General features: G+C 44.2%; 1 protein-coding gene across 5 annotated transcripts in view; it reads right to left on the bottom strand.

Moving 5' to 3' along the window:
* The window catches only part of Dst (dystonin), a 430,289-nt gene that overhangs the window by 361,904 nt on the left and 42,298 nt on the right, over positions 1–26,087 (bottom strand). For all 5 annotated transcript variants that reach the window (XM_045156178.1, XM_045156180.1, XM_004668209.3 and 2 more), the window contains exon 3: positions 17,208–17,408. In XM_045156178.1, the coding sequence (XP_045012113.1) occupies positions 17,208–17,408 (201 nt within the window). The remainder of the gene's footprint in view (positions 1–17,207; positions 17,409–26,087) is intronic.

The raw sequence follows: 26,087 nt of genomic DNA, 5'->3' as shown, positions 1-26,087 counted from the left end.
ACTCTGAGGATGTGGGGACTTGCCAGAGGAAGTGTGTCACCGATGGCAGGCCTTTAAGGTTTTAAAACCTGTTTGTCCTCTGCTTCGTGACTGGCTGCAGTGTATCCAGGTGGCCTCCTGCTATTGCTGCTAGCCTTTGCCTCCGTGGTGGAATGTGTCCCTTGAAACTATAAGCCATAGCAAATGTTTTCCTTCCGTGAGCCACTTCTTGTCAGAGGTCTGGTCATAGCAATGAATAAAGTAACTAATACAGAGCTCAAATATATATCTTCTAAGAGTAAAATAAATATGTTCATAAAAGCATGGTTTGTACTATAAAGTTAATTAGAAAAAAAAAAAAAAACAGTCTGAATCAGACCAGATGACAAAAGTCCCTTCAGAGCCTAGAACAGAGATGTCATGCTGCCCTGCCTCCTCAAAACTCCATCTTCTTCCTTCTGTCATTAATCTTAGTGATGCAGTTTAAGCTCATATCATTTACTGATGTGTCATAACTGCCAGATAATCTTGTCTGAGTTTGCCTATCTGTAGTCTCTCAGTCTCTCTCTCTCTCTCTCACACACACACACACACACACTCTTTCTCTCAGCTGTCAGTTATGCTTTTGTAGAAATCTTGCTCCTATAAGATTAAAAATCTATGTTCAACATCACATGCAGGGTCCAATAAGATCTCTAGCTCCCACCTGCTTTCCCAGATTCATCTATAAACCCTTTCATGTTATGCATTTTAAACACTGTGATAGTTTACAATATCAACTTTTTGTTTGTTTGTTTTTGTTTTTGTTTTTGGAGGTAGGGTCTCACTCTAGTCCAGGCTGACCTGGAATTCACTACTAAGTCTCAGGGTGGCCTCGAATTCACGGTGATCCTCCTACCTCTGTCTCCCAAGTGCTGAGATTAAAGGCGTGTTCCACCACACCTGGCTTGATTATCAATTTGACAGAATCTAGAGTCACCTGTGAAGGATTATGTAGATTAGGTTAGCCTCTGTGCAAGTCTGAGGGATTATCTTGATTAGGCTAATTAAGGGGGAAGACTCACCTTAACTGTAGGTGGCACCATTACTTGGGTTGGTTCCTGGACTACGTGATAAGGAGCGAGCTGATTAAGCAGCAGTCATCTCTCTTTGCTTCCTCCCTGTGCTAAATGTGGCCAGCGGCCTCAAGCTCCTGCAGCCATGTCTTCCCTGCCATGGTGGACTGTACCCAGGAACCGTCAGCTAGAATAAACTCTTCCTTCCTCAAAGTGATTTTTTTCCCTTTTAAGAAATGTACTGGGGAGCCTGGCAGTGGTAGCACACACCTTGAATCCCAGAACTCAGGAGGCAGAGGTAGGAGAATCGCTGAGAGTTCAAGCTCACCCTGAGATCCAGGTCAACCTGGGCTAAAGCGAGACCTTACCTCAAAAAAAAAAAAACAAACAACTACAACAAAAAAACCACCCACATACACACACACACATATGGAACTCCAATACATGAACATATCCCCATTGGGTTATTTTCTTTTGTACCTTCTCCCCTGACCCTACTCTTCTGGGGGCCGTCCTCAGTGGGAGTAATGATAAACACTGTGGGGCCATGAATGCAGCAGTTGGTTCCTGTAGAGAAGACAATGCCTCACACCATGTGCCTCACATTCTTTCCATCCATCATTCTGCAATGTTGCCTGAGCTTTGGAGGACATGTTACAAGTCTCCTTTAGTGGTGAGCTCTCAGCAGCCTCTTATTTTCTGCTTTGATGGGTTTTGAGTCTCCTTGGTGTCTACCACTGTTTCAGAAACTCAGCTTCAAGTCAGCAAGAGAATCCAAGCATCACTCAGAGAAGTTAGAGGACTCAGATTTATTATGCTAGCAAGCTGAGGAGAGCTCGTGCTCCAAATTCCTCTAGCTGTAAGCTCTGATAAGCCTGACTTTTTATAGGCTTCTTGGCAGACAGTCTGCTTGTGACATCACCTTTAGTTTTCTTACATTATTGATGAGCTCTAAATTTCTAAGGCTATATGACTAAGGACATTCAGAAAGCTGTTAGTTCAAAGGAGATTTTACCCATGGTCTGATTTTGCAAGATATCTCACTGCAAGATGAGATGCAATTTAGCTGGAGCATGATAAACACAGAGCTTGAAGGTTCTTTCTTCTTAGTACACTTTCTCTCAGCCTAGAATATGAAATGTTCATGAAATACAATAGGGGCTTCTCAGCACAGGATAAGGCTTTGGGGGAAAGGGGCTTTAGAGCATTGCCTAGGTTGAGTTTCTCTGTCAAATTTCTTCTACCAAACCACCATTTCTCTGGAGTTAGTTCTCTATCAGCAACAGCAGCACTCATATTTAGTCATCCACTTCATTTATAATGTTTCCAAAGTCCTGATGAGTATGATAGAGATGACTCATTCTGTGATAGGCACTTGGCTTTCTATTCTTGTCATGTTGATGGGTCTTGGGTCTACCCAGTATTCACTGTCATCTGCAACCTAATGGCCTAGTCTGCCTTGCATGGTATGATGTGTGCAGGTGGTATACCCACAGGTCTGGGCTGGATGCACTGGGCATAAAGATTTCTGTTAGGCATTTGACTCATCAACAAAAAAGAGGCAGATACAAAAAAAAATGGTGCCAATAAGTGGGGCTGTTCCCACAATAAATTTGACCATATGTGAGCTGAAGAGATGGCTTATAAGTTAAGGAGCCTGCCTACAAAGCCAAAGGACCCAGGTTTGATTCCCCAGGACCCACATAAGCCAGATGCACAAAGTGATGCATGTGTCTGGAGTTCGTTTGCAGTGGCTGGAGGCCCTGGAGTGTCCATTCACATTCTCTTTCTTTCTCTCTCTCTCCCCTCCCTCCTTCTCTCTCTCTCTCTCTCTCACAAATAAATAAAACTTAAAAATATTTTTTAGGGCTGGAGAGATGGCTTAGAGGTTAGGCGCTTGCCTGTGAAGCCTAAGGATCCCAGTTCGAGGCTCAATTCCCCAGGTCCCACATTAGCCAAATGCACAAGGGGGCGCACGCATCTGGAGTTCGTTTGCAGTGGCTGGAGGCCCTGGTGCGCCCATTCTCTTTCTCTCTCTCTGCCTCTTTCTCTCTCTGTCTGTTGCTCTCAAATAAATAAATAAAAATAAAAAAGAAAAAAATAATTTAAATATTTTTTTTAAAATTGACCATGTGGCTTTTTAGTATTTTGGAACTGGTTTTAGGAGGAATGTTGGAAGATTTATAACTCTGGACTAGAAAAGCCTTGCAATGCTATAAGCAGAGCTTAATGGGCCATTTGGTGAGAGTGTGGAAGACAAGAAGCCTGAGAGAAACGTGGACTGTATGGGCTTGACTTGTTAAGTTCTGGGGGGGGGGGGGGAGAAGGACTTTATTGCGATCTGGGCTAGAGGCAATTGGTGTAGTATTTTGACAATGAAACTGGTTGCATTCAATCCATGTCCCGAGAACTTGATTGTAGTTGAATTTAAAAGTAACCGAATAATGTGTTCGTGGGGTAAATTTCAAGTTTCTCTTTGCTACACTGATTTAGATTTATAATGAAAGAGGAGAAAATAGACAGAAATATATGAGAAGTATCAAGTGTTACACAGAAACAAATGTGAGCAAATATAAATCCTCGGGTCCAGAGCCTGCAACCCCTGGCAATTGTGAAAGGGATGACCACCACAGGGAAATCTGTTCTGCACTGGGACAACAGGAAAGGTTGACCTGAGGGCAAGACCCAAACATCACTAAGCTTAATGACAGAAGGAAGAAAAGGGATTTAAGAAATAGAAAAGACTAAAAGGCCACACTGATGGGGTAGGAAGCTGGGAGAGCTCACCACGGAGGAGTAAGAAAGCTGAGAGATGTGTTAGTGAGGAGCCAAAGGAGAGTAGGAGCAAAGTACGAGGCTTCTAGGCAAGACATACCAGGAGAGGTCCAGATACTAAGGCTCTTGCTGATAAGCTACCAAGTGTGTGGTGATTCCAGCTGGTACAAGGTCCAAGGTTCATTAGACACCAAACTCCAAGAGACTTAGTCCCACTCAACTGCATCCCTGGCCCATGGCATTATAGTGAGTGAGCTATGAACGCCTCCTCACAGAAGCTGCGTCCAACAAGTACCATGCAAGGCTTTGCCAAGATCATAGCATGCTGGGGACAAGGGGTTGAGCCACCTGTTCTTTATTTGTCCCTTTTCTCATAGACACAGACAAGAAAAATGCATAAATCATCTTGTTCAATGTCCCCTTTCTCACAAGAGTTGAATTAAAGAGCATATTAGACTTGGCATAATATTTAGAAACTTTGTAACATATTATAAGCCACAGTATTATTCTACCTAAAAACACACACAAAAAAATAGCAATACCCATATTTCTTCTGACCTCTAGTTGTCTATAAGCAGTAGTATAAACTCCTCCTACAGTCTTTCCTTCACACTGGCTACAGTTACCATCTATTCTGTCATAGCCCTTGGGTCTGGCTAACAACCCTAAGGTCATCTCCTCCTTGGTCAAAATGTGCACAGCTGAGTTGTGTGAATTCCAATCCCCTGTCCTTCCTCTGCCACCCAGATGCCCTCTTGACTCTGAAATATTTCTGGAGGTTTGCTTAATACTCCCTTTCTCAGCAGGGGTTTTCCATTTCATGTACTGCTTCCTCTAACAATAACATTTTTCAAAATGTGTGGCAACATCCAGAACATTTAGAAATACCAGATAAACAAATATAAGCATACATTCCACAGAACATATGAATATCTAGCTATTAACTTGCACCCCACTTCATTCTTTCCACCAAACTGGCAGTGTGTGTGTGTAAGTACAGGAACCAACCACAAAGAATCCCAGGTACCCTCCAATGTCTTCACAGTGAGCATCAGTGTTCCTGGGCGTGATGGTGTGTTATGTGTTGATGTGGCTAGGACACAGCACCCAGTTTGAGGTAAAGCGTCAGTGTAGATATTGCTCTGGAAGTATTTTTCAGAAGTGCTTAACATTTAAGCCAGTACATTTCAAGAAAAGCAAATGAGCCTCCATAGTGAGATGTCCAGTGAAGAGCAGGCCTTATCAACAAAGGCTAAGGTTTCCTGAAGACTGCAACACAGGTACCCTGCAGACATTGCATTCTGGACTGTTATATGAACTCTTACTTGAATTTCCAGGCTGCCAGCCTGCCCTAAATCTACACATGGATGTGTGTATGCATGGACGTGTGTTTCATAACTAAGGCATCTACTGGCTCTGTTTCTCTACAGTCTAAGTAGTACAACTAGCTTCCCCATGGCTTATCAGATGCTTACCATTCACCTGGGTACATTTCGGGAGGTAGAAACGCTCGCTCTAGCTTCCATTGTTCAGAGTGTGGAAGGTGGAGTTAGGAAGCCATGGGGCTTTCACACTGCCTCAATTAACTGCCACAAGAAAGCCCTTCAGCCTCTCTCACTTGCTTATATCCTAAATGTGGATAATCACAGCTACTAAATTGCATGTTAGACAGTATTAAAGTGATGGAATGGATGGAAAGTATAGCAGCTACTGCCTAGTTGCTAGGACAAAACACCTTGCTAGAAGCAGCTTGCGGGAAGGAACGAGTTTATTTCTACTTACAGTTCTAGGAGAAGTTTCATCATGGTGCGGAAAGCAAACAGGAGCAAACAACTGAGCATCACATCCTGTCACCATGGTAGGGGAAGAAAGTAATCCAAACAAGCTAACTCTGAACACCCAGTGGCCGGACTAAGAAACCTCAAGGTTTGCCTTCAGTGACACACCTCCTCCAGCAAGGCTCCCACTCCCAAAGGCTCCGCAATATCCCAGATTCCACCAACTGAGGATGAAGTCTTCACAGTACATGAGTCTATGCAAGAACTTTCATTAAGCTACCACAGCCAGCGTCTCATATGACACCACCATTCTCATGGCATTTCATCCTAAGAATAAAAGGATAGCATTAAGACCAGGTATAAGGTACTTAGTATATAAGTAAAATATATGCTTATTTGAGGGATTTCAAACAAAATTTCAAGGCTGGGGAGATGACTCAGTGTAGTTAAAGGCACTTAACTTGCAAAGCCTGTCTGCCTGGGTTCAGTTCCCCAGTACCCACATAAAAACCAGATGCACAAAGTGGTGCATGCATCTGATGTTCGTTTACAGTGGCAAGAGGCTCTGCCACACTCATATTCTCTCTCTCTTTCCTTTTTGTCTCTTGCTTGCTTACTTTTTCTCTCCTTGCAAATAAATAAAATAAAAATTGTTTTTAAGAATTTCAAGACCAGCAATGGTGTCACATGCCGTTAATCCCAGCACTTGGGGGGCCAAGGTTGGTTGATTTCCATGAGTTTGAAGGGCTACAGAGTGAGGTCCAGGTCAGTCTGGACTACAGTGAGACCCTGCTTCAAAAAATAAAGCAATAAAATTTCAACACTGGGGGGGGTATCTCCGTGGATAAAATGCTCGTTACTCAAGCCTTAGTATCCAAATCCAGTCCTCTCTTCCCCCCACGTGGAAAGAAGTAAACAATGACAGGCTTCTGCCACTCCAGCATGCCCGTGGCAAGATGGGAGGGAGGGAGAGGAGGACTCCCTCACAGTGAGCACCAAAAGAGCAACAGTGGAGTGAGATCCACAGGTAGAAACCCTACCTCAAAGTGAGGCAGGAATGGGAAGGCTGACCCAAAATCTGTCCTCTGCACCTGCACTCTCTCACACCCCAAAATTTCCCATCTCCTTTTATATCACCTGCATAAACTTGCCTAAGTTTCCAGCAATGAAGATTTATTCTTTTGGTTAGAACTTGTTTCTAAGCTTCCCATCAATGAAAAACATTAAGTAGTATTGGAGGAGAATAGGAGCAAGACCTTTTTTGTTAATAGGTAATCAGCCAGAGACAGAGGACAAGGGGAACATGGGTGACCTCGCCTGCCCTGGCAGGACTAGAGCCCCTCCCCACACGTATGATCCAGTCTCATGCTAGATGGCTGTAAGCAATTCCTTAGCAGCTGCTGCCTGCTTCTTCCTCAGTTTACCGCACCTATGTGCTGGCCTCTCTGGAGTCAGCCTCTTGGGTCCGCTATCCAATCAAGTCTCTCTCTTACACACCTGTAAGTCTGATGATGAGGTTCATCCTAATTAGACACTTGACCCGTAAAGGAGCTGGACCACATGTAAGAAACTTTTTTGGCCCTGTCTTCATTCTCCTGGCCCCTGATGCTCCTGGTCTAGCTTTCATAAGCTCTCCCACTCCCTGCCTGGCTGGGATGGGGGTGGACTTCTCTGCTGCCAGAGCATTTTTCTGTTTGCTTTCCAAGTGTGTCATGTTTTGGCTGCGTTCTTACTGAAGCGCATGTGTAAAATCTGTTCTTGGTCCCCCTTCTTCCTCTCCATGTGTCTGGACACACATATGTAAGTTTCTGGGTCTCCTTTCTAGGCAGGCTGTGAAGGTGGGGAGGGTTTCTTTTACTCCATGCACTTTCCTGTCTTCTGTTTGGGTGTTTCCGGCTTGGCTACATGTATGATCTTCTTTATGCTCTGAGCCCACTTCTGTCTCTGCCCCTTGTAAGGAAGATCCTGTGGCCTGGGTTTCCCTGGGCTGCCTGCTACATGTGTGTGAGAGACTTCTCCCTATGAGAGGATTTTCTCCATCTCTCCTCTTCTTCTCTTCCCAGCCAGGCAGGGAAGGAAGAGAATTTTTGTTGTTGTTGTTGTTGTTTTTTGGCTTGGGGATTCCTGCCATCCTTCCCTATGTATCATAACTCTCCCTAAAATAAGTCTTATAATTTGTAATTTCTCCCTCTCGGAATCTGTGTTTTCATTCTTCACTAATGAATAATCCAGGGGACTAGGGTCCCATCCATCTTTATGGAATTCAATCCCTCCCTGAACCCAAAACCCTGCAAGAGTAGGAGTAATCTATACTTTAGGGTATAGTTATCAACTCTATCTACAGGAAATGTATTTTTTAATATTTTTTGTTTATTTTATTTATTTGAGAGCAACAGACAGGGAGAGAATGAGGCAGATAGAGAGAGGGGAGAATGGGCACGCCAGGGCCTCCAGCCCCTGCAAATGAATTCCAGATGCATGCAGCCCCTTGTGCATCTGGCTAACGTGAGTCCTGGGGAATTGAGCCTCTGACCGGGGTCCTTAGGCTTCACAGGCAAGCGCTTAACCGCTAAGCCATCTCTCCAGCCCAGGAAATGTTTCATGAAAAGAAAGGGGCTACCGAGGTTCCTAGAAGTGAAAAAAGAAAAAAAAAATCCCCACTTTGCAATATTTCCTAGAACCTTTTTTTTTTTTTTATTAAGAAGAAACTTTGTATGGAAACATTTTGATCATCACAAAGGCAGAGTCTGTTTTAACAGAAACCCAGGTTTGGCCCAACTAAGACTCTCCTGCGTAGAAGTAGTTCTGACGCCTGAAGCATGGCTTTGTAATCTGATTGTGAGTGAAAATCCTCCTTTCTGCTCTGCTAGTTCAGAACGACAGCCCATCAGGACCACTCTGTGAGCAACAGCTCAGCAGCCCTGTCTTCCCGCTGCCCTTGCCATTCTCCAGGGAGGAACTAATCTATGAAGTAAGGTGATGCAGTCACAAGATCTGCCACCAAACACTGGTGCCACCAAGTCTGAACTGCTCCATTAGTCACCCTTCAATGTCCCATTGTGACAGGCCGGTAAAATGCACGTACTTATACGAGGGATAAATAAAACATGCAAAGGGATCTTGGGCAATCTTCTATGAACAGGGTAGTACACACTATCTCAAAGCTTCCCAGAAAATGGGGGAAATTCAGAAAGGAGAAGAAAAGTACAATTTCTTACCATTTTGTAAATTCTTTGCCTTCTCATTAAGTAGAGGTCAGAATGAAAACTACAGGAAGGGTTCTGGGAAGTACTAGAGTGCAGTAGGAAGGTCAAAGGCTCGGAAACCAGCAGCAAAAGGTTTCCTCCTCCAGTTCTGTCACATACTAGCCATATGGCTATGTTATATGACATAAGTCACAACTTTTGTGAACCTTGGATTCCTCATGTAAAAAAGGAAACCTACCTGTCAGGATAGTGATAGAGATCAGAGTAAAAGATTCAAGTGTTGCTGGGCGTGGTGGTGCACGCCTTTATTCCCAGAACTTGAGAGGCAGAAATAGGAGGATTGCTGTGAGTTCAAGGCCACCCTGAGACTACATAGTGGATTCCAGGTCAGCCTGGGCTAGAGTGAGACCCTACCTTGAAAAAAAAAAAAAGGATTCAAGTGTTAAGACCAGGTTTAGTACACAGGATGCCTCCAAGTACAGCTGTCATTTTAAAGAGCTGGGCCCAAACTCTCAATGTCATAGAGAACACCTCAGTCTTAACTGGGTAGCTAGAAGCTAATTTCTAAGCTACTCAACACTTGTCAGTCCTGTTTTCTGCTCTCAGGAGCAGCTAGATACAACTGAAATAAGTAGAAGGGCCATGCATAACGTTCACAGTAGAATTCAGCAAATAACACCCACTATTCCTTTTCCAAGTATGTATAAAGTGTCTTCCAACTGGTCTCCTTATTTGTCTCCTACTCCCCACCAGTCGACTCTCACAGAAGCTAGAGTCCTTAGAAATGTAGTCAAGAAGGCATTACACATGTACTAGAAAGAAGTTTCCCATGACTTCCTACTCTGCTCAGGGTAAAATTCATAGCGCATATGTTGGCCTCCAAGATCTTTCCTTAAAGATCTGCTCATGTGTCACTTTTTGTTTTGTTTTTAGGAGTGGCAGTGTTTGTTTCTTGAGGCAGAGTCTCATGCTGGCCTGGAACTCACTTCATAGCCCAGGCTACCTCAAACTTGTGTTGATCCTCCTATCTCAGCCTTCCAAGTGCTATGCTAGGATTATAGATGTAAAATGGCATACCTAGTTAAAGTTTCTTCCCCTTTTCAAAAGTTTTTATTCTTCCTTTTTATTATTATTTAAAAGTTATTAGCATATATTAATTGTACAAAATAGTGAGTTTCATTATAGCATTTTCATACGTGCTTACAGTGTACTTTGACCATCTCCCATTACCCTCCCTTGTCTCCCCTCTTCATCCTCTTCCTCTTTCAAAATAGTTCCCCCTTATACTTTCATGTCTTTTTGTTATAATTTATTATGCTTCTTTTCAATTTAGGTAATAGATATATTTTACCTAGGTTCCAGTCTTGTATTCCCTCAGCACCCCTGCCATCCCTATTTCTCTGAGTGCCTTTCTCAGTAGGGTTCTTGATGTTTACGTTTTTAACGAAAGTTTTTCCCAGAGAACCTGGTCTTGGTTTACCCTTCCCCACTCCCCATCCCCCATCCCCCTTAGTCTGCTGCGTTGTTTCCCTCATTACACTTGCCCTACCTGACACACGGCATCTTTACTTCTTAGTCTCCATGCTCACTGTTCCCCCTACTGGAAAATAAACTCCAGCAACTACAAGGACTTGGTTTCATTCATTGTTGCCTCCCCTATTCATGGTACAGTGACAGGGCCATAGCAAATAGTCAGAAACTATCTGTAGATGAAACAATGAGTAGTGAATGAACTCTACAAAAATACCTGTACTGCTCAGAACACAGTAAACACTTAACAAATACTGCCCTCCATCCATAAAGGTGAGTGTCTTCCTATTACCTTCCTCATCTTCCCCGCCAGTCACTGCAGCTCCATTGTCCTGAAGAGTGTCTTAAGACAAGACATTAAAGCCACAACCTTCCTGGCAATCACACAAATGAAACTGCTGTCAGCAAGCTGGCCGTGGGCATCAGACTACTGCAGTCCCACATCCACCCCTGGTTGTAGTTAGCTGCTTGTTCTGAGGCAAGCATCCAACCAGACACAGCTTATGGGGAGGAAAGGGTTTATTTCAGGCCTACAAAATCCAAAAGAACCTTCACCAATGGCAAAAGAAGCAGGCTTACTTTCCTAGATTGAAGCAGAGAAACCACCTAACAGCCAGCAAATGCCAAAAGCAAGCACAAACTGTCAGAGATCAAACTGCTCTCTCTGCACCTTTGGGCTAGAATTCAGATCCACCAACAAACACATGTTAGGGCTGGACTCTAGCTGGTTCAGATGTCTAGGGATAGTAGAGGTTTTAATACCTGAGGACTGCTTGAGAATAAGAGACATCCTCAGATGAAATTAGAGTACGGACAGGGAGTTCTATATGGAGAACTACTCGGCTATCTACTTCAAGTAGCCAAAGGGCCCCTGGGTGTAGATGAGACGTAGGAACTATAAAGGAATCAAATGTTAGGTCTTCATAATCAGTATACTCATAACTTCAGTATCATTTATGACCTATAGTTTTCCCTTTTAAAGAAGGATTGTGAATTTTATCTGTTATATAAAGAATTTGAAGAGATGAAAGAGCATTTGAAGTTGGAATGATAGCTGGAAGAATGGTTCAGATTGCTTTAATTTCTATAGTAAGCACCTATACTACTTCTATGGGTTAATGCAGTTGTTAACACAGATGAAATAATATAAAGCACTAATGATGCCAGGCATGGTGGTGCAAACCTTTAATCCCAGCCCTCGGTAGGCAGAGGTAGGAGGACCGCCATGAGTTCAAGGTCACCCTGAGACTACATAGTGAATTTCAGGTCAGCCTGGGCCAGAGCAAGACCCTGCCTAATAAATAAATAAATAAAGTACTAATGAGCTAATCAGAAAGACAATTATTAGGGTATGACCCACTATCAATGACACGTACCCTCTAGTAGGGATCTGCCTGATGGGGACTTGGGGACTTAAGTAGGAAGTTCAATTATTTTTAAGTATTTTTAATTGTATCTTAACTTTATTTATTTATTTATTTATTTATTTAAAAGACAGAATGGTCATGCCAGGGCTGCTAGCCACTACAAACAAAGTTCAGATGCATGAGCAGCCTTGTGCATCAGTCTTTAAGTGGGTCTGGGTAATCAAACCCAGGTCCTTAGGTTTTACAGGCAAGTACCTTAAGAGCTGAGCCATCTCTCCAGCCCAGGAAGCTCAATTTGAATAAAACACCTGACTCTATGTGGCCCTATAGTCAAAGTACCACAACCCCCATGCTAGAAATCAAACCAAGGACCTGTGCATAATGGGCAAGAACTCTACCACTGAACCGACTGTCACGTTCTCTGATCCCCTGGGTGGCTACTTCTGATTCAGTCTCTCTTGTACCTGAGTGTGTGTCTTATTCAGAATGCCTGTAGAAATGTCTAGAGAACTTCATATAAACTCATCCAAATAATCCCAAATCACCAAGTGCATGAGCTACAAAATGAACAGGCTTCGGGCACATGTTCAATAGGGTGGCTCCAGCAAGTGACTGTTCGTAACCCAACCCATTAGAGGACACAAAGCCTCAGTTCTAGTCCACATGTGACACAGAAACAGAGGTATCAGCAAAGGCTATCTGGTTCCAAAAGATTGCACAGGAACACAGGCATCCCATAAGGCAAGGAGCTTGCAGACCTATCCCTAGGCCTGATCCCCAGGCCACTGACTGGAGATGCTGTCAGATGGAGGAGTCAGCTTCACTGTCCCCAAAGAGAACACACTAGAATGTGTGAAACCTCCATTACTACCAGCCATTCACAGCCTCTGTCCCTGCCAACTAATCCTTTCAGAAGGTGATAGAGTAAAGGCCACCTTCAGATTTCCTGCCAGCCATGGTAACAGGTGCCAAGTTTTGGCCTTCCTGTCCAAAGTTCTCCAGTGGTTACTGATCTGCTCTGCCTTGCTTTCTAGCCCACTCTGTACACGTTCAGTCTTCCTAAACTCATGACACCCACTTGCCCTGATACTTCCGTGAAACACAGTAATTACAGGTTAATGAGTACTTGTCTGGAATTTGTTCTGGCCCATCTACTTTTCCAGCTTTCTTTTGTACTTCTATATAAATCCCCAATCCAAACAGTTCTCCATACTCCCGCTTTTCTACTCCTCAAACCTACCCCCTCTATTTAGTTAATTCCTGCTTAAATTTAAATATAAACTCAACCCCAACTCCATCATGTATATTATTTCCTAGCCACCCTTTATGGGGTACAGGGGGACACTACTCCTGAATTCCCATGGTGCTTAGTATTTGTAGCACTCATTCTCTAAGCTACATTTCATGTATAAATGTCACTTATTCATTTATTCAATGAAATGAATCCAACTTTCAGGAGATATCCTGGATCAGATGAAATGGCCCTCAAAGAACTCATGGTCAATAGAAAGAAAGGATATGGGACTGGAGAGATGTCTTAACAGTTAAGGCACTTACTTGCAAAGCCAAAGGACCTAGGTTCAATTCCCCCAGGACCCACTTAAGTTAGATGCACAAGGTGGCACATGTGTCTGGAGTTCATTTGCAATGGCTGGAGGCTCTGATGCGCCCATTCTCTCTCTCCCTCTCCCCCTCCCACCCTCTTTCTCTCTTTCTCTCATAAATAAATAAATAATACTTTTTTAAAAAGGGCTCAGTAGTTAAGGCACTGGCCCAAAAAAACCTAAGGACCCATGTTTGACTCTCCAGATCCCACATAAGCCAGACACACAAAGGTGAGGCAAGCACAAGGTTGCACACGCCCACTAGGTGGCCCTAGCATCTGGAGTTCAGTTGTAGTGGTTGAGGCCCTGACACACAAATTCTCCCTCTCCCTGTCTCTCTCTCCCTCTCTCTCTCTCTCTCTCTCTCTCTCTCTCTCTCTCCTCTCTCTGTCTTTCTCTCACTCTCTCTAAAAAATAAAAATAAAAAAGAAAGAAAGGACATGAAGGAACTACCACTTATTTATTCTAAGCCATCTCTTTCCACGTGATGGTTCAGTTCAGCATCACGACCCTATGAGGTGGCTATTGCTGTTGTCATCTTAAAATAAGGAAGTTGGGTCTTAGGGATGGAAACCACTTGGCAAAAGTTACCACGTATGTTTTTCATTCTCCGCTGTCCCAGGCCCCCTCTTTGCCCACCCCAGCCTTGCTCTGCTACTGACAGGCTGGTCTCTATGACTTGGGCTTCTCTGCCACCTGGCTTCCAGTGAGGTTGGTCAATACCAGGCAGCAGCAGGTGCTGAGCGGCTGTACACTTCTTCCCCTGCTCCTGCCTGACTTCGAGAGTGTTGGCAGGAGCTGCTTTCCTAAACCATACTTTCTGTGGAAGGGCTCTTCCAGGCTTCAGTTTTTTCCGTCAGGATCCAGTTAGGCTACTGCCCTTAGCTGCCCTTTCGGGCCAGGAGGAGCAAGAAGACAGCTTCCACTAGCAAGCAGGCTGGTGCACACCCGAGCCCTGCTCATACCGCTATTAATAGTCCCTTTATAAAACTCCTTTCAGCCAACCCCACTAAGTGTACCAACTGCTTCCTGCAGATACCGAGTAGGAGCTGAACCCACGCGGGTCTTACTGAGGCTGCTTCTGTTGTCACCGAGACACCTGCTAGGCTGGAGGTCTGTGTAGAGTGTGAAGATCAAAACAAACAGCTCACTCTGCTAGGACGGACCAGAACAAGCCATGTGAACATGAATCAGTCTTAGAAGGTTTGCTAGGCACAGAATGGTGGTATTCCTTCCAGAACAAAGCAGAGGGACTGGGAGATTGCTGAGGGGTTAAAAGCACCTGCTGCTTAGGCATGCGTGCCTGGGAAGACGGGGACTGCTCGAGGTTGACTTCCCAGAACCATTATAAAAGAACTGAGCACAGCCACGTGCGTCTATAAGCTCTGTCTGGGGTGGGGTGGGGAAGAACATAGAGGCCAGAGAATCTCCAAAGCTGGCTGACTGAAAAATCACAGCTCTAAGTTGATGGAGAGACCCCTTCTCAAGGAAGTACACAGACGAGCAGTGGAGAGGGGCTCCCGAAGTTCCCCTCTGGCCTCCTCAAACACACGCATACACCACACCAAAGCACACCAGACATACTCTGCATGTGCACGAACAGAACAAAGCAGAAGGCCAGGTCAAAGCCACAGAGGCGTGAAAATATGTTCATTCACCAAGGCAGTTATGTAGAGGGCTCACAAGAGGATGATGGTGGTGGGGATGTCTAAACTGTGATAATAATGCCTTGTCCCTCAATCCACATGGAGAAAGTAGAGATCAAAATTTTAAAAATCACTAGATTATAGAGATGAGAAAATTTACCTATTCCCTAGCTTTCATTGTGCTATGCCACCAGAGGTAAGTTCAGTGATTCAGCATACTCTGGAAGCTCCTAATACATACTGCACAAGCCTCTGCACCTCATGCCAGTCAGTGTGGGCACTCTCGGGCTGCTGTGCTTCGGCGTGTGCATTCAGCCCCTGGCCATCGCTGCTGGCCTACTCACTGGGACCATCATTCTCCTGGCTGTCTGACAACTTCTTCATGTTCCTTCCACACAACTATCTCTTCAGAGGAACATCTGTGTTTTAACAATTTATGAAGATATCAAGTCAAATCTCGATAGTTCCCTTAGGCTGGCACAGAAAATGAAACAGGCTCTGCACAGCATAGGGATGAAACACATGAACACTTTTTAATCTTAAACCATTGTAGAATTACTGCAATTGGGACTGGAGAGATGACCCAGCAGTTAAAGGTATTTGCTTGCAAAGCCTGATAACCCGAGTTCAGTTCCCCAGTACTCACATGGCACCAGATGCACAAAGTGGAGTGTGCATCTGGAGTTCCTCTGCAGTGCAGGAGGCCCTGGCGTGCCCATTCTCTCTCTTTCCCTCTCTCTCTCAAATAAATAACTGTTTTAAAAATTAGTGCAATTTTAAGATGCTGTTTTTAAAAATCTTCAAGTAGCATTTTCCATTTGAGTAACACAGTGTGGGTTAAAAAGTCCATGTTTCAGCCACTTAAGTATGAGGACCTCCCAAGCTACAGACCACCAAATTTGACTCCTCAGAACCCACATAAAAAAGTGGGAGGATGTGGTCACACACATCTGTAACCCCAGTCCACAGACAATATAGACTGGAGAACACTGGGGCTCACTAATGGACAGCAGCTCCTGATTAAGGAAGAGACCCTGTTTCAGGGATCTGGGCAGATTGGATGGGTGAGAAGGCGTTACTGGATGTTTTCCTCTGGCCTTTGGATGTGTGCACACTCATGTGCATACACCACGCATCAACACCCACATACCTTACAAAAAAAATGTATGCAAATAAACATACATCCACAGAATTTAAAGCCTATATCTCAGAATCCCACCTATATCAAAGGAGGAGGCGGGTCCTGTTGGGCCTTGAGAGGCCCAGGTGTGAGGGCTAGTGGAACTTCCTGAGCCTAGCTATAAAGTTTGGCGACCTGTCTCTGGCCAGCTAGGACTCAGCAAGCTGTCTAATGGCTTCTTGCCTACTACTTCCGTGTAGGAGTTGGAGTTATCATGTCAATAGTCACAATTTACTATTGGCCCTTACCTCTTCCCCCATCCTAAAATCCCCGCCTTCGTCTCCAACATGATATAGGCAACTGCTTTTAACAATAAAGCGAGTTCCTGTGAGTTCCTGCTTCCACAAGACTCCTGACTCAGCGTGGTTTTTCTCCGGTGACTAAGAGAAGTTTTTGAGTCATCTGACGTCCACTCTTCTCCTCAACCCCTTGGTGGGAACCAGCTGGCCTGGTCCCTCCTCAGCACTACCTGCCCACAGGGTCCAGCTCAGCTCCCAGTTGAGCCCAGAATTTTCCAGGATGCAACCAACAGAGACAGAGGGAACTTGGTTAGGAAAGACAAAGCAACAGTCTACGAGCCTCACTGAGAAGGCCTTTCCAGAACCACTGAGCTGGCTACAAAGAGAAGCTGAGCCTTCCTGGCCCACGAGCCTCCCAGAAAGAATCAGCTCCTACCACAGACTGCAGCCCCATCTTGGCTTCTTGGCTTCTCCTGTCCTCATCCTGGCCCCACCGCTGCCTCTCCAACAACTCTGACGCTGCCAGAACCACACCTCAGCCTGATGACTAAAGCCCCTGTCCTCACTCTAGACCTCCAAGCCCAGTGCTGGGGCTCCTGTCCACATTCTAGACCCCCAGGTCCAGTATGCTAGAAGTCACCAGGCTATACATCAGTCTGTATGACAGTGGCCTATTCCTAGAAAACCACATTCCTTTCTGGAACTCATGTGAGCACGGAGTCACTTTTCAGGGGAAACAATGGGATAAGCCTAATTATGTGATCCAAAACATTTTTTTAAAAAAAGAGAGTGACTACATCATTTTAACAGCATATTTAACATTCTTACAAAAGATGTTCTCTACTTACAGGCCTTCTGGTTGGAGCACCTTGAACAGAGTGATAAAATTCTGGCTGGACCCGGCTATTTTTCTTGATTCTTCGCTTCCTCACTGAAGCTTCCTGCTCGCTTTGATGGTGAGCTTCCACCACGGGCTTCACGTCCTCCAGCCGGGCCGCTGCCGCCGCTGCCACTCGCCTCCTGATGTGCCGAGGGCTTGCTCTGAACCCCTGTGGCAGGAAACACAGCAGAAGAAAGTCCCATTGTCACTGAATGCATCTGGACACTCAGAGTACCTCAAACCCCATATTCAGCGAAACAATTTTCCTCAAAGTGAGTGTGCAGGTGGCTCAGCCCCAGGCCTGGTGAAGCGCCTCAACTTTTTGGAAACTCATGGGAAAAGCAGGTGGCACCCTGCCGTGCTTATGGGCACGCAGGCGGGTGGAGGGCATATGTCTACCTTAGCATGGAACAGAGGACACAGGAGAGAACCTTAGCCCAGGAGGAACGTGTCACTGGCACTCCTGAGAGCAGGCTCCCTGTGCTGCAGCATCGTGACTGGGCCCAATCGCGAGGTTCCACTAAAGTGGAAGCGTGCTGTGGATGGAAGGATTTGGGGCTAAGAGGCCTGGATCCAAATGCTGACTTGTTAACAAAAACTAAAAAATGTATTAACCATTCCCGAGCTCAACTGTTCTATGAAATGTTTGCATCCTATTCTCAGGAACTTTAAGTTTTACATACAACCGTACATGTAAAATTTCAAGCACAGAATCTGGGGGAGGGGAAACAGGTACTTAATAAAATGGTCATTTTCTTTCTGTCTTTCAATAAAATAAATAGACACGTTTAACTGTATTAGGCAATGAAAACAACTTCACATAAGTCCTCCTGTGCATTTGGAAATGTGCAGACAATGATGAAATATATCAAAGAATTAGTTAAGATAGTCTCTCGCCATATTTGGCTTATCATTTGCCAGAAAGTAAAAGAAGTGACTGAGTTCACAAATACACGGACAGACTAAGGACTGAAGTGGGCAGTTGGGGATGTGATGGCAGCAGAGCCCGGAGAAGGAATCATGAATGAAACTGAGAACGGTCTCCATGTGGCTGAGTTCAGTGGGTGGCAGGCACTTGAAGAAGGAGTAGAATTTCCATCTGAGGCGCAGGGAAACAACAGAAGGAATGGATGACTAAGTGGAATGACAGGTAGATGGGCGCAATATTTACATAGCAACAGAAATCTATGTGCCAGCAGGAAAATGTAAGGAAAGCAAGGCAGGAACTTAGAAGGGTGGGGAAGCACACAGGCTTCCCAAGGAGCATCTTCCTTTGGGTTTGCGGCTTTCAGAACTTTACGTGGTAATAAAAACCGCAGAGAAAGCATAAGGAATGGAGACTGAGAACTCCAGCAGGAGAGCTTGTTAGAAGAGCCCTGATCATGAACCTGTGGGCTAAGAAAAGACTGCTGTTACTGAAGGACCTGGGAGATGGGCTCACATCTGCCTGCAGAGAGGAGACCTTACACACAAATTGAAGGACCAGAAGGAGAGATGGGGAAAGCAGAGGATGACTCACAGTCAACAGCAGCCCTGAGGGCAACGGAAGTCAGAAGAGGAAATGCAGAGAGGTTTGCAAAGCTGAGGTCATTGTGCTTCTTCTCACATAGAACTGTCCCCAGCCCTCCCCTGGGTAAAGGCTCAGCTGGTCTTGTCAACTCAAAATAGCCCCACAAAATCCCCACAGCCCCCACACAGGCCCGCGCAACAGCAGCAGCAGGAGATTAAGGAGAAGGACCTGGAACTAGGAGTTTGGGTCAGGTGTGTGAGGACCAACAACCATGGACTTGCATGGACACCCCGCATGCACCCTCTCCTTTCAGGGAATTAGATGGGGGCTCATTGTTCTGCAGTTTAAAGACTGAGAACCTCGAGGAGTCGTGGTTTAATCTCACCACTAGGTGGCACTAACTGCCATGGTCCACATTCTTCATTCTGAAATGCATGTACTGATAGAACAAATTTTGACTTCTGTAGTACTGGAGTGAATGGAGTATATTTATTTGGGGAAAATGTATATTTTCTTCTCATGATTAAAAAGCACTCAAATTTTACTTAATTTCTGCTATTACACATAGTCGTCAATAATCCACAAATTCTAAAAACACAAGGGGAAAAATGCTCAAAACACCTTTAAAGTGACAAAAAAAAAATTATAACATGTTGGTATAGTCATTATGGTGATCAAGAACACATTCCAATCACTTTCTTATACCTTCCTAGAGAACTTCCACCAAGCCTGCCCAAGACCTTCCAATCCCGTTCTCATACCCTTCCTAGAGAACTTCTACCAAGCCAGCCCAAGAAGACCTTCAGTGGAGGCTTGTTCATGACACTAATGGTGGAAAGCAACTCAAATCAGTTTTCCCTAACTTTCAGCCATTATCATCCCACTTTCAAAGATTTTTCCAGATCTGAGCACTGCCGTGAAGACTCTGTAAATTTTATTCGGTCCAAATACAACTGTACCATTTTAAGGTGATTTTTCTAAGCACAAAGTATAGTCAAATGACCTATGTGTAGTATTGCTTCTGCAATTCCTAGTTGTGTGGTCTTAGCTAGTTATTTAAACATTTCCTTACCTATAAAGGGGGCTTAAAAACCATGTATTTCACAGGTCTGCCAAGAGGAGTAATTCATTTACATGAAGCAATGAGAAAGGTGCTTGGCCATACAGTAGGATGGGCGCTGGCTGTGATTGCTAGGCTTATCATCAGGCCTATTAGTTGTGTGAATGAAAGATAGTCTTTTAAAAATATTTTATTTATTTTCAAATACAGACACAGAGAGACAGACAGACAGACACACACACACACACACACACACACACACACACACACACAGAGGGAAGGAGGGAAGAGAATGTGTGTGCCAGGTTCTCCAACCACTGCAAATGAACTGCTTCCAGAATCAGCCTCCTCTTCCAGATCCCTAGCCCCAACCTACCTACCTCAGTGGTTCCTAGGCAAGAGCAAATGAGTACAGAGAGAATGGATTCTACACCAACACCATTAAATCTTAACTCTTGTCTTAACATAAAATTTCCTTCTGTTGCATAGAAATTATGGCTTATTTGTACTGTGTTTAGGACAAGTGAGTATCATAAACCAGAGTTCTATGATCCTGTGCAGTGATTCAGGAAGCAAAAATGCTGCTTCCATGCTCAACCTGATAATCAGCACCAGGATGAAGGAAACAGACCCTGAGGATATTCAACACCTACCAAAGCAGAGACCCAGAAGCTCCCAAGAACTAATCACTGAAGTAGACTTAAATCTCACCCACCACGGCTTATGAATTTTGCAGAAGAGGGGTCAGGAAGATTTTAAGAGCCACAGGTTGAGACATCACGCCCAGAGGCATTGCCTCCCTGCAAAAATAACTGTCTGCTGCTCCTGCTGGGCATAACCCACAACCCCACAGGGAATAGTTGCAATGCGACGGACAGCGCGCCCCAGCGGAATGGCTGCAGGGAGAGGGAAAAGAGGGTACCAACACATGATGTGCCCATATAACTTGTTGTTAATAATAACAACAGAAAAAAGAAAAAAGAGAGAGAAAAAAGTTAACTGTCCAATGACGATTCCCAGCTGTATCTGTCATCATAGCTCTGAGCTGTTGACACGCAGTTTGCTAGCTCAAGATCCACTATTTATATGCTATGTACTCCTCTAAGTACCTGAAGGACTTCCTCATTTAAACACGACCATAATTCTGTAAAGCATGTGGCATATGCATTTGACAGACGACAACACTGAGGCACAGAAAGATAACATCACCAAGGTCATATACCTAGTAGGTAAGAGAAGTGGTAGTTAAGCCCAGCAGCTTAACTCAGTAGATAGTACTCTTCCTGGGATTTTTCCAGAGCAAAGAACTTCACCTAGTGATCAGTGCCTCACATAGGTGATTTCAGTTTTCCTTTCTACATCTGACTGATATTCAAGAATATCTTTTACTTGGACTAGTACAAGTCCTTTTGGTTTTTAAGACTTCCTATTGAAAAGCTGGATGTACTTCTGATGGGCATCCCTTTGTAAGCAAAGAGCTGTTTTGTTCTTATGGCTTTTCATACTCTCTCTTTGTTTCCTGTGTTTAGTATTTTAACTATATTGTGACATGAGGAACTTCTTCTCTGCTCTTGTCTATTTGGTGTTTGGTGTGCCTCCTGCACCTGGATAAGCCTCTGTTTTGTAAAGTTCAGAATTTGTCTTCTATAGGAATAATGGGATAATATAATGACCTTTTAAATGCCAATGGATAATTATTCATAGATCATTCTAGATATGTCATTCCTGCTAGCTTCTAGAGTTATAATTAGAGCAAAAACTCGATTATGGAAAAGTCCAAGGGGTTGAAGATTGATTTTAGGTAAGATTTCACAGTAACTCTGCTTAGCTCTTACTAATCAGCACTGGATAGTAACTAGCGAGCCTTAATATTTTTAAAATGTTTTATTTCCATTTATTTATTTATTTGACACAGAGAGTAAATACACATGCCACGGCCTCCAGCCACTGCAAACAAACTCCAGACGCATGCACCCCCTGTGCATCTGGCTAACATGGGTCTTGGGGAATTGAACCTGGGTCCTTCAGCTTTGCAGGCAAACGCCTTAACCACTAAACCATCCCTCCAGCCTGCACCTTAATATTTTTTTAAGTTGAGAATGAATTACAACTTATAGGTTTTTTGGTTTTGGGGGGTTTTTTGGTTTATTTTGTTGTTTTTTTTTTGTTTGTTTGTTTGTTTGTTTGTTTTTTTTTTGGTTTTTCGAGGTAGGGTCTCACTCTAGCCCAGAATTCCTGGAATTCACTATGGAGTCTCAGGGTGGCCTCGAGCTCCCAGCAATCCTCCTACCTCTACCTCCCAAGTGCTGGGATTAAAGGCATGCGCCACCACGCCCAGCTTACAACTTATAGTTTTATAAAATGAAATTTTAAAAAAAAATCTTCGTTATGTCAATCACTTCCTTTTTGGATATAATGCCCCACCCACACTTCCCTCTAGTATGTTACTGCACCCCACAAGTCATGGTACTTGGGTTATGACAATCAGAGCACCTCCTTTGAGAGTTTGAAAGAGAATTACTGGGGCCTAAGTGTCAGCATTTCTAGCAAAACTCCCAGGGTATTCAAATGCTGCCAGTAAGCAGACCAAGTGCTAAGTAACAAGAACACAGGCTGGAAGGAAGCTGTGTGGCCATGTGCAGGCTGCAGGTGTCAGTACAGAAACTGTTTAAGTGATGAGAGCAAAAGAAAAGCAGAGATAGTGGAGGAAGGAGTCACCCCCGTGCCTTCTCACTGGTGTCCCAGAGAGGCCTCCCTCTGTGCAGCAACAGCCTAGTATGCACCTTTCTCTTAGCTCACCATTAAGTTACACATACAAAACACCCTACAGTGTAGGGTGCTTCTCACTCTGTATCCAAAAAAGGCTAAGATACAAAGCTTAGCTTCCATAGTTAGGAGTGAAAAATGAATAAGAGGAGATTTTTGAGTTAGAAACAACTTTTTTTAAAAATTTATTTGAAAGTGACAAACAGAGAAAGAGGCAGATAGAAAGAGAAAGAATGGGGGCTGGAGAGATGGCTTAGTGGTTAAGCGCTTGCCTGTGAAGCCTAAGGACCCCAGTTCGAGGCTTGACTCCCCAGGACCCACGTTAGCCAGATGCACAAGGGGGCGCACGCGTCTGGAGTTCATTTGCAGTGGCTGGAGGCCCTGGCGTGCCCATTTTCTCTCTCTCTCTCTCTCTTTCTATCTGCCTCTTTCTCTCTATGCCTATCACTCAAATAAATAAACAAAAAAAAAAAAAAGAGAAAGAATGGGCATGCTAGGGCCTCCAGCCACTGCAAACGAACCCCAGATGTGTACACCCCCTTGTGCATCTAACTAACGTGGGTCCTGGGGAATCGAGCCTTGAACCAGGGTCCTTAGGCTTCACGGGCAAGTGCTTAACCACTAAGCCATCTCTCCAGTCCCAATGAAACAACTTTTGATATACTATTTTCTCCCTTAAAGAACCTAAACTGTTTTGAAATTGTAAATGTTAGATGAGCTGAAGCAAATCACAGAGTACACTCAGAAAACAAGTGCCTTCCCCTCCTAGAAGAGCTTTCAACCCCACAGTGAGGGCTCAGTTTATCCTAATCCTGTATAGAACCTATCATTTTTTTCTGGTCATTCATCTAGTTGCAAAAACAGCACCGTACCAGTGAGGTCACGTCACTCCTCTGGCTCCTCTCAGACAGGGTTTATTTTGACTCTAACCTTTTTCTCCCATGAGACCCATAAGAAATATTCATGCATCCTTCAACCCAACGAATTCTAGATCAGACTGCTCCCAGTGAAGCCACTTCTCCTACCACCATTAGAGCAACTGACCACACCCAGCCTCTGCCCACTGCAGCATCACACACGCTCTGGCACCAGCCGCGTCCCAGCCTTTATGACCAAAATCAAGTCTTCTCAGTGGTTGCTCTGACTAGACTTAAGAGGACATGCAATGGATCTCAGTGCACTGGAAGAAACTGTTCTTGTCTCTAACACTGACCTGTCTAATAGGATAGCCACTATAACCAGGTATGGCTGTTTTCACTTAAATTTTAATTCACTTAAATTTAACTTCGGACTCTTCAGGCATCTTCTCTCTGTAATTCTATATGTTTTCAATGTCCTATGCACCTTGCTGGTTTACGGGGTAAAAAGTCAGGACTAGGTGTGGATTTGAAGGACAGGCCATAAACGGCAAAAGTCACTGCTTACACCTCATTTACTAGACATCAGGAATATGGCCATCACCTAAGCTCACAAAAAAACCAGTGAGGCCATGTGTGTGGAAGAGGAAAACCCATGTTGATAAACAAAAGCAGACTGTCATGGGATTCTTGAGCGAGTCCCATGTAAGATTCCAGCTCTCCCTGCCACCCAGCAATGTGAGCCTTTCAGACCAAAACTCTAGGGCTTCAAAAAACAAGACAAAAGAAATTCCAATTGGACAACTTACTACATTGTCAACGATAATCTGAGTTTCACTTATCTACTGCCTTTCCAGGATGGTTCAGCTGTTAACTACATCCAATGCTCTTTACTTATAACAGTTCTCAAGCATCTAAATGCCAAACACTCTGCCTGCATTTTCTCTCTGCTTCCTGTAATTACCACCACCTGAGAGGTGACTACTATTTTGATGCCCACATTGCAGGGAAATAGACATATAGATGTTTGCCCAACACTTAATGAGGATTTAAGAAACTCAGGTGACCTACCTGAATCTGTCTGTACCTTGTGCAAGGTTTCTTTGGAACAAGCCAGGTCTATTGATCTATATATTGGCTATGGATACTTCTGTGCTCAAAAGCAAAACTGAGTAACTGAAACAGAGATCATGTGGCCTGAAAAGTCAGAAACGCCTACTCTCTAGTTTGGCAGAAAGGGGTTGGGAATACTGCTCTACAGAGTCCTAAAGCACCTCAAACACCCTGCTTCTACCATAAACCGAAAAGCAATTTTGATTCTGTGTTGGTCTGCTAATCTGTACTCTCCTCAGCGACCTAATCTGGGAAAGATAAGGTCAGTCTAGCTTCCCTCTGGCAGCCATGTCTGCTCCATCTGTTTTTAGCTTCATGGGCAGATTAAACAGCATCTGTTCTGTTGTTTCACCAAACACACTGATGAAACTGCCAAAGCATGCCCTTGCATTATTTTTCTAACAATGACTATGCCTTCTCCCTGATTTCTAAAAATATTTAGATGGTATCGTCCAAGAAAAAGTTTGCACAAATTTATTAACCTTACTGTGTGTGGCAAAATAAGTTTCTATCTCTTTTTTAATATTTTAATTTTATTTATTTATTTGAGAGAGAGAAAAAGAGGCAGATAGAGGAAGAGAGAATGGGCACACCAGGGTCTCTAGCCACTGCAAACAAACTCCAGATGCATATGCCATTTTTTGCATCTGGCTTTACAAGGGAACTGGGGAATCAAACCTTGGTCCTTTGGCTTTGTAGGCAAGCACCTTAACTGCTAAGCCATCTCTCCAGCCCCTAGGTTTCTATCTCTTTACCTTGGGGCAGAATGTAGTGGTTTAAAGGTGTGGCCCCATGGACTCAGGGTTGAATCTTGAGTCTCCAGTGGGTGATGCCCTGGGGAAGAGGTATGTCACTGGGGCAGATCGTTGAGTCCAGCCCTAAGGAGAGCAGCTGGAGCCCTGGCCATTCTGCTTGCTGGTGCTGCTGACTGTTTGATGGCATCCTTCTGCTATTGATCTGTGGAAGTGAGCCAGTTTCTTCTGCCATTGATGGTATTCCCCAGGATTTTATAAGCCTGAAATAACCCTCTTGGTTGAATGTTTTGTCTCAGCAACAAGGAGCTGACTGAAACATCTTCCCACATTCAACTTAGGATATTAGGGATAAAAAACACCAACCTCTGAAAGAGAGTGAATTAGTCTAGGTAATGGCTATCAGTAAGGCAAGGCTTCTTGGGCTAAAACTGGCCTTTAGTCCATTTTTGTTAGAATAAATTTATCAACTCTACATTTTTATTAAAATGAACCATAGAAAGAAAATAAATATGCTTCACCTTTGGAAGAGTCTCAGAGTATTAAACCAATATTGCATTTGTATTCAAGTAAAGTGAAAAGTAGAGTAGAAATGGCACAATGTGAAAAACCATGACAAATACAGCTTGTTTTTTTGATGCTGTGGTGCACCCCCAGTTTCATCACATAGTCATTGCCCCACCTGCAGACAGTGGTGGTAGTAGCCCTCGGGGCCTTTAGCTAAAGCTCTGTCTGGGAACTAACCCTGAAGCATAAAAGCCTGCTGCCAATGCCAGTCAAGGTGGAGGGC

The sequence above is a fragment of the Jaculus jaculus genome, chromosome 8, assembly GCF_020740685.1.
Source record: "Jaculus jaculus isolate mJacJac1 chromosome 8, mJacJac1.mat.Y.cur, whole genome shotgun sequence".
Taxonomy (NCBI): Eukaryota; Metazoa; Chordata; class Mammalia; order Rodentia; family Dipodidae; genus Jaculus; species Jaculus jaculus.
Note: the sequence above shows the minus strand (reverse complement) of the source record. Positions and strands in the feature narration are given on the sequence as shown.